The sequence below is a fragment of the Heterocephalus glaber genome, unplaced genomic scaffold (assembly GCF_053883595.1).
Source record: "Heterocephalus glaber isolate CG9 unplaced genomic scaffold, H.glaber_assembly_v1.0 deba00000809, whole genome shotgun sequence".
NCBI classification, from domain to species: Eukaryota; Metazoa; Chordata; class Mammalia; order Rodentia; family Bathyergidae; genus Heterocephalus; species Heterocephalus glaber.
This window is the reverse complement of record NW_028258163.1, coordinates 3,938,422-3,952,631: the sequence shown is the minus strand read 5'-3', so window position 1 is coordinate 3,952,631 and position 14,210 is coordinate 3,938,422. Positions and strand designations below refer to the sequence as shown.

The window sequence follows — 14,210 nt, the reverse complement described above, 5'->3', positions numbered from 1 at the left end:
GGTGGTGGTGGTAGGGATTGAATCCAGGTCTTCACTCATCTAAGCATGCTTCCCACTGAACTACCCCCTCCGCCTCCAGCATCTCTTATCTCTAGAGTCCTGTGGGTCCTAAGCCTGGCCCTGTGAGAGATGACAAGCATAGAGTAGGCTATGAGCATAGTCCTGTGGATGAGAGAAAAGCATGGAGCATCCTGTAAGTTTCTGCCAGCAGGAACGGCTGTACCCATCCCCGTGGCCTTGGGAGCTGAGCATGAATATTCATTCAGGTGAACGGTCTTCCTGCTCTGGGCAGCCCAACTTAGCCCCCAGACTCCATATTGGATTTCTCACCTTTCTAGTACCCAAACTGCATGTAGGAACAATTTTGCAGACATGCCTGCTTCCTCCCTTACTCAAGGGACCCCACCTTCCAGGGCTCCTGCCATTCAGACCCAGCATCTGTCTCCTAATAACTTTCTCTGACCCAACTTGTACCCTGTACACTCTTCAGCAAGGCCTCTTCATATTTTCTTCCTGCTCCTGACTGGAACCAACTCAAGAAAGATACCTCAGTCTGAGGCCTCCTGCATCAACTGTGAGGGAAGAAAGGATTAGCCTCGGATGGCCCCAGATCCAGCTAGGTATTTCCTGTTACCTTCCTCCCTGGGATTCACTAGTCTTGGCCCCTGTTGCTGGTGATGCCAGGATGATGTGTCTTAGCCAGGTGCCTTGGGCTTGGCCTTTGAGCTTTACTAAGTTGTGATCTCTTCAAAACAGAGCTTCGGGCCAGGGATTTAGCTCAGTGATTCTGCCGCCTGCCTCTCAAGCACAAGGTCCCAAGTTCGATCCCCGGTACCAAAAAAAAAACAAACCCAGAGCTGTGACCTTCACCTTTGAATTCTCAAGGCTTGTTGGCATGGATGGGATGGGTGGGGAAGTTGTGGGTACAGTCTTAGGATGTTGGTCTTGGGGTTTCACTTCACACTCTCCCTCCCCTCAGCACAGACAGCCCACACTCCATTTAGCTGGGTCTCCTTAAGTTTTTATCCATACGGCTGTCAAGGAAAGCATTGGGCAACAGCTAGGACTAGCTTGAGAGAGCCCAGCCCAGAGAACACAGCCGTGACTGCACATACACACAAGGTATACAAGTGTCCTTCATCTTCCTTGGTCCTTGTTTGGGTCCCAAGGAGCTGCTTCCCACTCAGCCAGGATCCAGGAGGTCATGACAGGCCTGGCAGTGCGGAGGCTGCCGAGGATGGACAGTCTTTCCGGGCTTACTTCTGAGGCCGGCTGAGTCTCCGAAGTTTTTTGAGTTGACTAAGCAGCTCAGAGATAAAAGGCTGAGGGGTAAACAGGAGTGAGATCAAGGCATGGGGTCACAGCCACCCTCCACCCTGCCCTTCCTAATCTACTCCCTGACCCTACCTCCCCAGAGCCAGAAAAGGGCAGAAGGAACAGGGCTGAGTGTTCCTTTCCAATGCTCCTTTTCATCATCTTCATTAGCAGCCCTCCCCCAGGCCTGCTCTCACCTCCAGACCAGCCAAACATCCCTTACCTCAGTGGGCCGGGGGCAGTTTCGGAGAATGCCCTAGGTAGAAGAGAAGGGTAAAGTGGATGCCCAAGCCACAGCACTTTCCCACACATTCATCCCTCCAAATAGGTTCTCCCCTCCCACCCAAGGAACCAAAGCCTGGGTTCCCGGGTTGCCCTGGGTTCAAGCCCAGCCACCAGCCCCTGGGACCAGCCTCCCATCCCACCTCCAACTGAGTCTTCTGTTCCTCGGTGGAAAGTTCCATGAGAGCCTCCAGGTCAATCTCTGGCTCAAAGGGGTCTGCTTGATCCTGTTTGGGAACAACATGGGTTACTTCCAAGGACTCACTTTTCTCCAAGCCCTGTGACGTCCCATGGTCAGCCCTTGCTCCTCACCTTACTCAGAGTATCCATTCATTACCACTCCACAAACATTTACCAAACAGCCATATGCCACCTTAGGGTTCTTTAAAAAGTGTAGGGCTGGGGATTTGGCTCAGTGGTTTTGCTGCCTGCTGCGCAAGCACAAGGACCAGAGTTCGATCCCCGGTACCAAATAAATAAATAAATAAATGTGTCTATTCTTTTTTGGTTTCTTTTTTCCCAGTACTAGGGATCGAACTCAGAACCTTGCACTTGCGAGGCACACTTGGTGCCACTGAGTTAAATCCCCAGACCCTAAAAAGTGTCTATTCTTGCCAGGTGTGGTGGTGCATGCCTGTAATCCCAGTACTTGGGAAGCTGAAGCAGGAGGATCAGTTCAAATTTGAAGCTGCCTGGGCTACCCAGTGAGTTAAAGGCCAGCCTGAACTACCTAGCAAAACCCTGTTTCATAAAAACAAAAAAACAAAAAAAAAAAGTATCTATTTTTCTTTTTTTTTTTTTTTGGGGGTACCAGGGATTGAACTCGGGTCTTTGCACTCGCAAGGCAAGCGGCAGAACCACTAAGACAAATCCCTGGCCCCTATTTTTCTTTTTCTTGAGAGAGGGTCTTGCTATGTCTTCCAGGCTGGGCTTGAACTCACTACATAGTCTAGGCCGGCCTAGAATTCATGGCAATCCTCCTGCCTCAGCCTCCCCCAGGACTGGGATTACAGGTATTCGCCACCACACCTGGGCCTAATTTTCTTTTTGTTGTTTTGTTTTTATTTATTTTTACAGTACTGGAGATTAAGACAGGGAGTGTCAAGTACAACTTCAGTCTCTCTTTCTCTCTCTGTCCCAAGGATTGAACCAAGGGCCTCATGCATGCTAGGCAAGTGGTGGTTTACTACTGAGCTACATCCCCAGCTTTTCTTTTTTTCTTTAAGACAGGGACTCACTAAATTGTCCAGACTAGCCTCAAACTTTAATCCCCCTGCTTCAGCCTCCCAAGTACTGGGATTACAGACGTGAACCACTACACTTGGCAAGAACGTCTTATATTTTATGTCAGAGTTATATACATTGTATGTAGGAGTATAAATTGGTGCAGCTGATTTGGAAACCAATATGGCAGTTCCTTAAAAAGTGAAATAGAGATACCACCTGAGCCCACAATGCCATGCCGAGGTCTATTCTCAAGAGACATGAAAAAAAGTCTGCACAAAAACTGGCACATGAATGTTGACACCAGCATTATTCACAACAGGCAAAAAACAAAAACAACCAAAATGTCTAGTTCAGCGGCACTGCACCTGCCTGCCAAGCGAAGGGTCCTGAGTTCAATCACCACCACCACCGCCGCCACCACCACCACCACCATCAACAACAACAAAAAATATATATACAGTGTAGCTGTACAGTATTATTTAGCAATAAATAGGAATAAAGTACCAATTCATGCTACGACATGCATGAACGAGTCAGTTACAGAAGGCCACATATTTTCATGTAGTCAGTGTATATAAAATGTTCAGAATCAGCAAATGTATAGAGACAAAATTACACGTAGGTCTGGAAATGGGCTGGGAGGTGTGACTGCTAATGTGTATGATTGGGGGAGTATTGTTGTTTGTTTGTTTTGCTTTTTTTTTGGTACTGGGGATCAAACACAGGCCCTTGTGCTTTCAAGGCAGGCAGCGGAACCACTGAGCTAAATCCCCGGCCCCTGTTTTGCTTTTTTGAGACAGTCACACTATGTAGTTTAGGCTGGACTTGAACTCAAAGTGATCCTCCTACCTCAACACCCTGAGTGCTGAAATTACAGGTGTGCTCCACCACCATATCTGGCTGCAATTGTTTCTTTTCTTTTTTTTTTTTTTTTGGTACCAGGGATCGAACTCCGGTCTTGCGCTTGTGCAGCAGGCGGCGAAACCACTAAGCCAAATCCCCGGCCCTGGATAACACTTTTTAATTGCTTTTACTTTTTTATTTTCTTCAGTACTAGAGATTGAACCCAGGGCCTTTTCACTGAGCTACATCCCCAGACACTGACTAACTTTTTCCAGACAGGGTTTCATTATGTAATTCAGGCTACCCTTGAACTCACTATGTAACCCAGGCTGCCTTCCAATTCGTGAGACCCTCTTGCCTCAGCTTCCTCAGTTTTAGAATTACAGGTGTTCATCACCACTGCCAGTTTTTTATTTTATTTTGAGACAGGGTCTCACTAAATCAGTAAATTGCCTAGGTTGGGTTTGAAGTCATAATCCTCCTGCCTCAGCCCCTCAGGGTACTGGGATTGCAGGCTTGTGTCCCTGAACGTGGCTCCATTTTTTCAGTGGTTTGAAAATTTCACCTTTTCCATTTGCTTATTTCATCCTTTGAAACCTATGTATCCAACAAGTATGTTTTCAGTTGCTACTGTTTAACTGGCACTGTAAACTTCAAAACTTTAGTGATGGGCCAGGGATTTAGCTCAGTGGCACTGCACCTGCCTTGCAAGCGCAAGGTCCTGAGTTCGATCCCTGAACCCTGGTAATGAAACAAACAAACAAACAAAAACTTCAGTGAGCAAAACAAAAACCCTAGCTGCAAAGAACCTACATATCACTAGGGCTGGGGATTTAGCTCAGTGGCACCATACCTGCCTCAAAAGCGCAAGGTTGTGAGTTTGATCCCGGGTACAAAAAAAAAATGACAGCGTATCACTGGCAGTCAGTAAGTCATATGAAACAGACATAAGTGTTTAAAGCATATCATTTGTTTAAAGGCAAGTGCTATTTGGGGAACTTTTTGGGTGATGGAAATGTTCCTTATCTTGTTAGGGTAGTAGTTACATATGGCAAAATGTATCTAACTGAGCACTTCAAACGAGCACATTTTATTCTATGTCAGTTACAACTGAATAAAGTTAATTTTGTCCACTTAAATAAATAAAAAAGATGAAAGAAAAGAAACCTCACCTATCTTCTCATTCCTCAGTGCAAGAGGTAACCAGTGTTAACACTTCTGGTCCTTCCATACCTTTTCAAAAATAAATAATGCTTAATTAGCACTTTCCCCTAAGCTCTAGACTTTCCCCCTTTGCGTCTTTGATCTCTAGCTCATCTTATTCAGGGTTCGTTTGTTTATTTTATGCCTATATATGGAGTGCATACTCCGTGCCAAACTCAGGCTAGGCCAGCAGGACAGACAGACATAATCCTGCCCTTAAAGTTTATAGTTTGGAAGCCAGGCGTGGTAGTACATGCCTGTAATCCAAGCACTCAGGAGGCTCAGGCAGGAGGATTGCTGAGAGTTTGAGGCCAACCTGGGCTACATAGTGAGTTCAAGGCCAGCCTGAACTACAAAGTAAGACCCCATCTCAAAAAAAAAAAGTTTCTAGTTTCCTGCTGGATGCAGATGAGTGAAATGGCAGTTAAATACTCATGAAGGAGCCTGATGGGGGCTGGGGAAAGACAACCTAATTAAGCCTGGGATTCAGGAAGGTTTCCTGGAAGAAGTGACATATAATTTGAGATCTGAAAGCTAAAATAAACCAGAGAGGGGCGACCCATTTTCCAGTCCCCCTTCTGTCTCTCTTAGACAGAAGCTATCTTTCTCTTAATAAATTTTTCCTGCTCTTAAAAAAAAAACAAAACAGATACACTGTATATGCTTAGTCAGGATGGAATGACAAGGACCAGATTTATTCTTTTAATTTAAGTAACTAGAAAACTATGAACCATATTTTCAGACATTGGACAATAGTTACCTTAGAACTGTGTCCCAGAGAGAAAGGAAACAGAAGTAAGTTCTAGAACTGCCTCACATTTCTTCCTGGAGTAGATTCCAGACCACAGAGCAGAGAGGGAGATTCCCAGCAGAGAACAGGGGTCTTGGTAAATTGACGTGACAGAGATTAGGGCTGAGTCAGGGTGAGGGGTCTAGAAGCTGCCAGACAAAGTTCTACAGGAAATTATGCAGAAAGAAACCTCCAGAAGTCTGTATCTCTTGAATCCTTGTGGAACATGAAAATGTACATTCACAAAGTAAAACTTCCCAATATCAAGTAGTATGAGGCATTGAAAGCAGTACCTCAAAGTCTACATTGTTCCCAGATGGTACGAAGGACTAAAAGGCAAGTTAAAACCAAAACAAGCGGACAGTTGCTGTTGACCACGCAGGGACTCAGTAGAGACATAAGGGGTCATGCTCAGGGGGAGTAAATTACTCCCTAGACTAAAGGCTACTTTAGACTATCCCTGACAGAAATGATAAACAAGCCTCATATGGATTAAACTCAACCACAAATAACTTTACCACCTACTAGAACAAAGCTCAACACTCCTTCAAGGAAGATTGTTTTAAAATCCTGCTACTCAACATAAAATCCACAATGTCTAATATCCACTCAAAAGTCACTAGTTGGGCTTCCAGTGTAGCTCAGCAGTAGAATACTTGCCAAATCCAGAACACAAGGCCCTTGGTCCAATCCCCAGCACCATCATAAATAAATAAATAAATAAATAAATAAATAAATAAATAAATAAATAAATGTAAATTACTAGTCATACCAAGAAGCAAGAGACCCTTGACTGTGTGAAAAAACAGTCAACAGAAGCAGACCCAGAGATTACAGAAATGATGGAATTAGCAGATAAGAAAAATATGAGCACAGTAACAAGAAAAAAGGGAGGACATAAGAGCCAAATGGTACAACTGCAAGGCAGGCAGTGGCACCACTGAACTAAATCCTGGGCCCATAAAATATATTTTAAATGAAAACTCTGCTGGATGGAACCAAAAGCCTGTTTAACACTGCAGGTAAAAAGATGAGAGGGGGAATCATGGCAGGAGGGTGGGAGGGAGAACAGAATCGAAAAGAGCTTTCAGGGCCAGGGATTTAACTCAGCGGTTCTGGCGCCTGCCTCGCAAGGGCAAGGACCTGAGTTCCAAAAAAAGAGCCCCGGTACCAAAAAAACAAAAAAAATCAGGGAATCCATTTCTTTGTCGTTTGTTTGTTTGGGTTTTTTTGGTACCGGGGATCGAACTCAGGACCTTGCACTTGCAGGGCAGGCAGTGGAACCACTGAGCTAAATCCCCAGCCCTGGAATCCCATTTTTAACAACAATAAAAGAAGACCCTGGGTCCGGGGATTTAGCTCAGTGGCACCATGCCTGTCTGGAAAGCACAAGGTCCTGAGTTTGATCCCTGGTACAAAAAATAAATAAATAAAAAATACCCTGTCTCAAATTTTTTTTAAAAAAAAATTTTTTTAAAGGGGGCTAGAGATACAGCTCAGTGCTTGGCATTGCTGAGATGAACAAGTGGGGTGAGCTTGTGACTGAATTATATTTGGTGTTTCCTGCCAGATGCTGCCTAATTTGACCCCCTTTCCAACCTCTACTCCACACACAAATCTTTTACTCCTAATCTCTAATGGAGACCACCAATGGAGTAAGGCTCAGATGAGCTAGAAAATGTTTGTTTAAAAAAAAAAAGGGGGGGCTGAGGATTTAGCTCAGTGGTTCCAGCACCTACTTTGTAAGGGTAAGGTCCCGAGTTCAATCCCTGATACCAAAAAAATAAATAAATATATAAAATTTGAAGAAAAGAAAAAAAGAAAATGTTTGTTTCACATATGCATCAACAATATTTTTTTCATTGATAATAATTTTTTAAGGTTGGAAGTATAATAGATAAGTTTAAAAATGTCACCACATCAAAAGGGCTGTGTCAAAATGCCAGCCTTCACCAGGGAAAGACTGTCATGGAGGCTACAGGAAAGGGATGTTTGAAAGCCCTATGGTCCAGGGATTTAGTTCAGTGGTTTCACTGCCTGCTGCGCAAGCGCAAGGACCTGAGTTCGATCCCCCCTACCAAAAAAAAAGCCCTAGCCCTAGGGTATCCAACAGTGTCTCCTGCCAATCTGTGCTTTATATTCAGTCCCAAGGCAGTGATTGGTGGCCTCTAGCAGAGCTCTCAGTAGAGTGTAGGAGCAGAACCCAGATTTCAGGGTACTGAATGGTGACAGGAAGGGAAACAGTGAATAAGCCTGTGAGTGTGGACAAATCCTTTAAGGTGTCTGGCCATGATGAGACAAGAAATAGGAGATGATAACTAGACAGGGCATGTTGTTGAACAAGGGTCTCCTTGACATAGGAGAAATGCATGGGTATTTAAGCCCCTGGATAGAAGCCAAATCCATAAGCTACCTCTGGACAACAGGAGATGCAGATCCCCGACTTGGTTCCTCTGATATCCCTATAACCATTCCCAGTGATGCCTCCCAAGGTGAGCATGTGGGACTCCATAGAGCCAGAACTAGATCAGAGAAAGGGTAAGGCTGGACAGTGTACTGCCTTTACCTTTGCCCAAGATGTCCAGCCATGTGGGACCTGCCCAAGCACTTGGCTACTTCCTGCTGAAAAGGCCAGGTATTGGGAGAGGAACTGTCACCTGGCACCTTTGGACAATCACCATGACAACCACAGGCCAGGCTTTTTATTCCAGTCATTGCCTGGGTGTGGTCTTCCCACACAGCCTGTTTTCCAGTGTTATGGGCTCATTACTGTACAGCTTCCTGCTCCTCCACTTTCATCTTGCAAATCAAAGTTTGTTGGCCACTGTCTTTCTCTGCCACCTGGCAGGATGTGCCCTGAAGTGTCTGAAATATGAGACTCCATGCAGGTGCACAACGAATCATCTGAAACAGAAACTGAGCCAGGGTATTAGCTGTTTTTGCTAATAGGAAGATCAAATTACTACAAAATTGGGAGAAAACTGCTTGCCTGTATCAGATGTCTACACACATAGGATTGAATACAGTACAGGTTCCTGTACACAGAAGTCTGTCTCACATCTGGAATGCAGACTAAGTGGGCAAGTTGGATGTTAGTTCAGTAATACCCTCTGATGATGCATAGAAAAAAAAAAAAAAAAAAGAAAGGAAGGAGGGAAGGAAGGAAGGAAAAACAAAGTATTAAATTTCACACAGTGTACTCAACTCAGTTTCAAATCCTTAGCTATTCTACTGAGTGGAAAGTCTTGAACTGTAAGGGTTCAAAAAGAATAATGTGAACTGGGTGTGGTGGCACACACCTGTAACCCAGCACTTGGGAGATTAAGGCAGGAGGAGCCCTGCAAGTTCAAGGCCAGAATGGGCTACATAGTGAAATCCTGTCCCAACAAAACAAATCAAAGCAAATAATAATGTTACATTTCCATATGCTTCAGAAAACACTTTTTATGATAATTTGTCAGATGTCTATGAATAAACCCACTTTTTTAGACATTGACAAATTCTTTACTTCTAGCCGGGAGTGGTGTCGCATGCCTGTAATCCCAGCACTCGGGAGGCTGTGGCAGGAGGATCGCCATGAGTTTGAGGCCAGCCTTGGCTACATAGTGAGTTCAGGGCCAGCCTGAACTACAAAGGAGATCTTGCTTCAAAAAAATTAAAAAAAAAAATAAATTATTTACTTCTAGGAATGGTGGTGCACATCTGTAATCCCAGCACTGGGGAGGCTGAGGCAGGAGGATCACTGTGAGTTCGAGGCCAGCCTCGAACTCAAGGCCAATCTGGACTACATAGCAAGACCCTATCTCAAAAAACAAAAACAAAAACAAAAATGATATTTTCTTCATGTGCTATTTTATACATGAACACTTCAGATGTATTATTAGATGTGACTATGTTCATCCTATTAGATGCATATCGTCTAGTTAAATGTTCTGCAATATTTGGTCCTTTGTGAATCACTACCTTTTTGTTTAAAAAGGTGGCCTATCCTGAGAATTTGTATAGGTACATTCCTGTTTCTGTGGCAAAAGAAAAACTTTAACCTGTCTCAAATAAAAAAAATAATGGTGATCAGAAGTCGTATATGTTTTGTTTTAGTATGAGTTATTACTGTGTTTATTATCAAGGTGGACATTCAGTGTTCAGTGTAGTTTTCAATAAAAAGTAATTAAAATTAAAATAAAATAAAAAAGAAATTGAGCCAGGGGAAGTGCTGAAAGTAGAGAAGGGCAGTGGAGGTGCCCTGCAAGGTCAGAGCCGAATGAGGCAGGAAAGTTTGCCTTCCCAGCTTCCCGTCCCCTCCTCCATAAGCAGGCTCAGGATGCCGCAGGGTATATGGTCAAAGCCAGATGAAGTGACACATGATCCAGTGAGTGCAAGAGTAGCTGGGACCCATTCATCACCCCACACACACCAGAGGACCACTGACTACCCTTACCCACAAGATAACAGGCCTTTACCTCCCAAAAGGAAAAGATGGCTCACGCCTGTAGTCCCTGCACTTGGGAGGCTGATGAAGGATTGCCTTGAGTTCAAGGCCAGCCTGAGCTATGTAGTGAGTTCAAGGCCACCCTGAACTATGTGACACTGTCTCAACACCCTCCACAAAAAAAAGCCAGGGCCGGAGCTAAGAGGAGAAACAAGCCCCTCATATGTGGACAAGTAGGACTCCTGGGTCTCAGGCTTGGTCTAGTGCTTGTCAGCTCAGCCACATGTTAGAACCAACTGTGGAGCTTTTAAAAACTGCCCAGGGCTGGGCCATACTTTAGTGGATTTCAATTCAGTTGGGATGGAGCTGGGCATCAGGGTTTTCTCTAAGTATTTTAGATGTGGACATCCAGGGCCTGTAGCTTCCTAGCATGTGATGTTTGGCAAATTACTTAAGATTTCTAAGCCTCCAGTCTCCAGCTGTAAAATAGCACCTACTCAATGGAGTTGTTAGGAAGATTAAATGAAATAACAAATGTCAGGGACCGGCAATGTGCCTAGCACATAGTTAAGTACTCAAAAGCTCTTCTTGTTGACAAAGTTGTTACTACTCTGGGATCCGAATTTAGAGATGTCTAAGTAAGCAGGTGCCACATCCAGAGGCCAGCAGCCAAGACCCAGCTCTCCACAGGGTGGGTGGTGGTGCCTGGAGATGGAGACCCAGGGTCCACACGAGCTGGTCGTGGCATCAGCACTCTCCCCTGGTTACTGCTTTCCAGCCCTGTGCCATCCCTTTGGAAAGAGTAGAGATGTTCACATCCATATGGACAACATGGCACAGAGGGCTAGGAGGCACTTGAAATATGGCTACTGTGACCGGGGGCCTGGATTTTTAATTTTATTTAATTTTAATTTATTTAAAGCTAGTAGATACACATAGCTGATAGTTACAGTATAGGACAATGTAATTCTAGATATGTCTGTGTGTTGAGGATAAGAGTAAATAAATTAAGACATAAAACAGGGCAAAATAGCTTGGCTAAGCATGCTCCCTTTATGTCAATTGAGGCTCAAAAAATCTTACCAAGCCAGGCATAGTGGCACACGTCTGTAATCCCACTGCCTTGGGAGGTTGAGACAGGAGGATTGCAAGTTTGAGGCCAGACCAGGGAACTTAGCAACTTAGCAAGACTCTGTCTCAAAAGAAAAACGGGCTGGGGATGTAATTCAGTGTGAAGGCCCTGGGTTCAATCCCCAGACCAAAATTAATAATAATAATAATAATAATAATAATAATAAAATTATACCAAAAACATATAAAAGGCATAAATAGCCCCACTGTATAGATAAGGAAACTGAGTCACAAGGATGCTGAAAGATCTCCCCCAGATCACAAATATAGAGGCACACCCAAGGCCTCTCCCTCCCACCCTCCCTCCGTGGGCCCATCTCACATCAGCCCTCAGCTCCTCTGCAGCTCTCTGGGCAGGGTCCCCATCCCCTGGCCCAGGTGCTACCCACCTGGAAAAGCTCCTGAACCTGTGCATCCACCCACTGCTCCATCTCCAGCCAGCGCTGCAGCTGCCCCCGGTCGTACTTCACCGTCAGCCGGCTGGGCCTCCGGGACCTGGCCAGCCTGCAGGGGTCTGTGTGGGACTTGGACTCTGAGTCTGTGGATGACGTCCTTCTCTTCCCCTGTGAAGCCCACTGGACCTTCTTGCTCGGGTTCTCCCTGTCCGGGTTGGGAGATGTGCAGGATACAGGGCTCGGTGACAGCATGGAAGGACCGGCCTGGGCAATGAGCTGGGGAAACCAGCAGTCAGAGCAGGAGCACGGAGGGCAATGAGGAGGGAGAAGCCAGCAGGAAGGAGGGAGGCGGAGGAGGGCCAAGGATCCCAGGGAGGGTAGGGGTCAAAGGGCGGCAAGGTGTTGGGAACTGCAGACTCCTGCTCCTCGCCGCCAGACAGTGGCACTCCAGAGCAGCGTCCCAGCCTTCCTGCAGCTGCTAGGGCCCACAGTGACAGAAACTGCAAACAAGCAAAAGCCAGAGACTGCCAGACCCCAGGAGGAGGAAGGAGGACCTCTTGGGCCCTGAAAGGTGCAGCGCTCCACAGTGAGCTCAGAGACAGGACCCAAGTCACTCATCTGGGAGCCCTCTTCGTGCCACCATCCTGGGCCCAGAGCCACTCTGGGTCCCTAGCAGCTGTAGTCAGCTGGACAGTCCCTAAGGAACAGGCTCTGGGCTGGTGAGGGCCCCTGCTCAGCATGGCACCTCCAGGGCAGAGTCTTCACAGTCCATGGAGTTGGTTACCTATGAACTGAGCCGGGTCAGTGCCTACTGGGTGTATCAGAATGGGGCCAATATCTGCCTGGCCTGTGTGCACTGAAGTCTAACTCATCAAGCCAGATCCACCGCGTCTGTGCCCTAGGGGCAACAGCAGAGGGAGCCATGTTTATTGTCATGTGACCTTCCTTTATTCAGCTCCTTCCAGTCACAGGTGAAATGCAGCTCCAACTTCAGCCCAGGTGTCAAGGATGAATAAATACTTCTTTTTTGTTGTTTGTTCCCCGGTACCAGGGATCAAACTCAGGACCTTGTGAGGCAGGTGCGACACCACTGAGCTAAATCCCTGGACCTAGGATGAATAAATACTTCTTAACATACTTGTATTCTAAAGGTGTTACAGTTGAACGGGCCAATAATAGTCCAGGTTCCTGTGTATGAAGGGGAAAGAATTGCCAAGCCTACACCCAGTAGTAAGTAATAAGCAGCTATTATTGAAGATCATGGGAAGTTGCGTTCAGGGCCAGTCCGTCCTAACAAAGGTGTAACACAGACCAAGAAAGGTGCTGGGGGAACAGAAAAGCAACAGAAACAGGAAGAAGGGGGCTGGTGAAATCTCAGGCTTCCAGAATTTAAAGACCAGACACCTCTGCTTTAGGTGCCTCCCACTGACTCTAGGTGGGTTTTTTTGTTTTTTGTTTGGTACCGGGGATCTTACTCAAGACCTTGCACTTTCGAGGCAGGCGCCGGAACCACTGAGCTAAATCCCCCTCGCCCCCGTCTAGGTGTGTTTAACAGGGATAATTGACAGGGTGCTACCCACACCGAGACCAAGGAACTCTTGCTCTGACTGATCTACGAATTCAAGGGAGCTGAGCTTTTCCTCCAAGGACCTCTTGATGAACGGTGGCTATGGAAGCAGGTTCTGATCTTGAGTTATGATACCACCAGTGGTTTGATGGCTGTCAAACAAGAAGAAAGAAAAAGCCAGGAGTGGTTGTGCATGCCTGTAATCTCAGCACTCAGGAGGCTGAGGCAGGAGGATCACTATGAATTCAAGGCCAGCCTGAATTACATAGTGAGACCCTGTCTCAAAAAAAAAAGAAGCAGCAGCAGCAGAAAGATATTTGACTACAAGATTAAGTGTGTAAGGTCTAAATACAGTAAGTTACTGGGGCCAGGGATGTAGCTCAGTGGCACCCCGCCTGCCTGGCAAGCACAAGGGCAGAACCCAGGATAACAGGAAGCAAGAGGAAAAGCAGTGGTGATGTGGAGGGGACTGCTAGGAAGCACAAAGCAATATACAGTGAATATTTGTGTCAAAGGTGTCTAAGGCTCACTTTGTCAGACTTAGGAATGATCCAACTTACATTCTCCTGGAACGGAACTCGTTCATAAGTCAGGGACTTACTATAGTAAGGTTACAAGAAGCATTAATAAAGGCCATGTCCAGGGCAGTAACCAAGACCCCCAATCCCTGATATTTGGCCAGGACATCCACGATTCACAAATCTTGGAAGCACAGTCAGCCAATTTTTGTCCTGTATCTTACACTATGTTGAACCTATTGACATAGGAACTACATTCTTCTCTAAGGGAACAAACTCAGCCCCTTGGTTTTACTGTTAGGAGATCTGGGGCCCTGTGATGTTGTATGGCCACTGTGGCTAGTCAGTCTGTCTGGTCTTGAAGGACGGCAATCCTCTGGGCACGTTCGCCTGTCAACAGGTGGCTGTTGATGGTAGGAGAAAAATGTGATTAGCTTTAAGGTCTCATCTAAGTAGTCGCTGTTTGTTGTCTTTATTAGAGGCAGTCTTTGAATAATCCAGGATGATCCCA

At 45.9% G+C, this 14,210-nt stretch overlaps 1 protein-coding gene across 1 annotated transcript; it reads right to left on the bottom strand.

Moving 5' to 3' along the window:
* Positions 1–16: 16 nt before the first annotated feature.
* Positions 17–12,590, bottom strand: Ppp1r14d (protein phosphatase 1 regulatory inhibitor subunit 14D). The gene is made up of 4 exons (XM_087207497.1): positions 11,609–12,590; positions 1,740–1,823; positions 1,538–1,570; positions 17–1,322 (listed from the first exon to the last, which is right to left on the bottom strand). Exons 1-4 carry the CDS (start codon positions 11,864–11,866, stop codon positions 1,257–1,259), a joined length of 441 nt encoding a protein of 146 aa, XP_087063623.1. The 5' UTR covers positions 11,867–12,590; the 3' UTR covers positions 17–1,256.
* Positions 12,591–14,210: the final 1,620 nt, after the last annotated feature.

Bases quoted from the DNA above. Each gene is read 5' to 3' on its own strand.
- Ppp1r14d (XM_087207497.1), bottom strand. From the start codon at position 11,866: ATGCTGTCACCGAGCCCTGTATCCTGCACATCTCCCAACCCGGACAGG. The intron at 1,824-11,608 runs GTGGGTAGCACC...GTTCCCAAACAG, and splicing joins AGGTTCAGGAGCTTTTCCAG to GATCAAGCAGACCCCTTTGA. The intron at 1,571-1,739 runs GTGGGATGGGAG...TCTTCTACCTAG, and splicing joins AACAGAAGACTCAGTTGGAG to GGCATTCTCCGAAACTGCCC.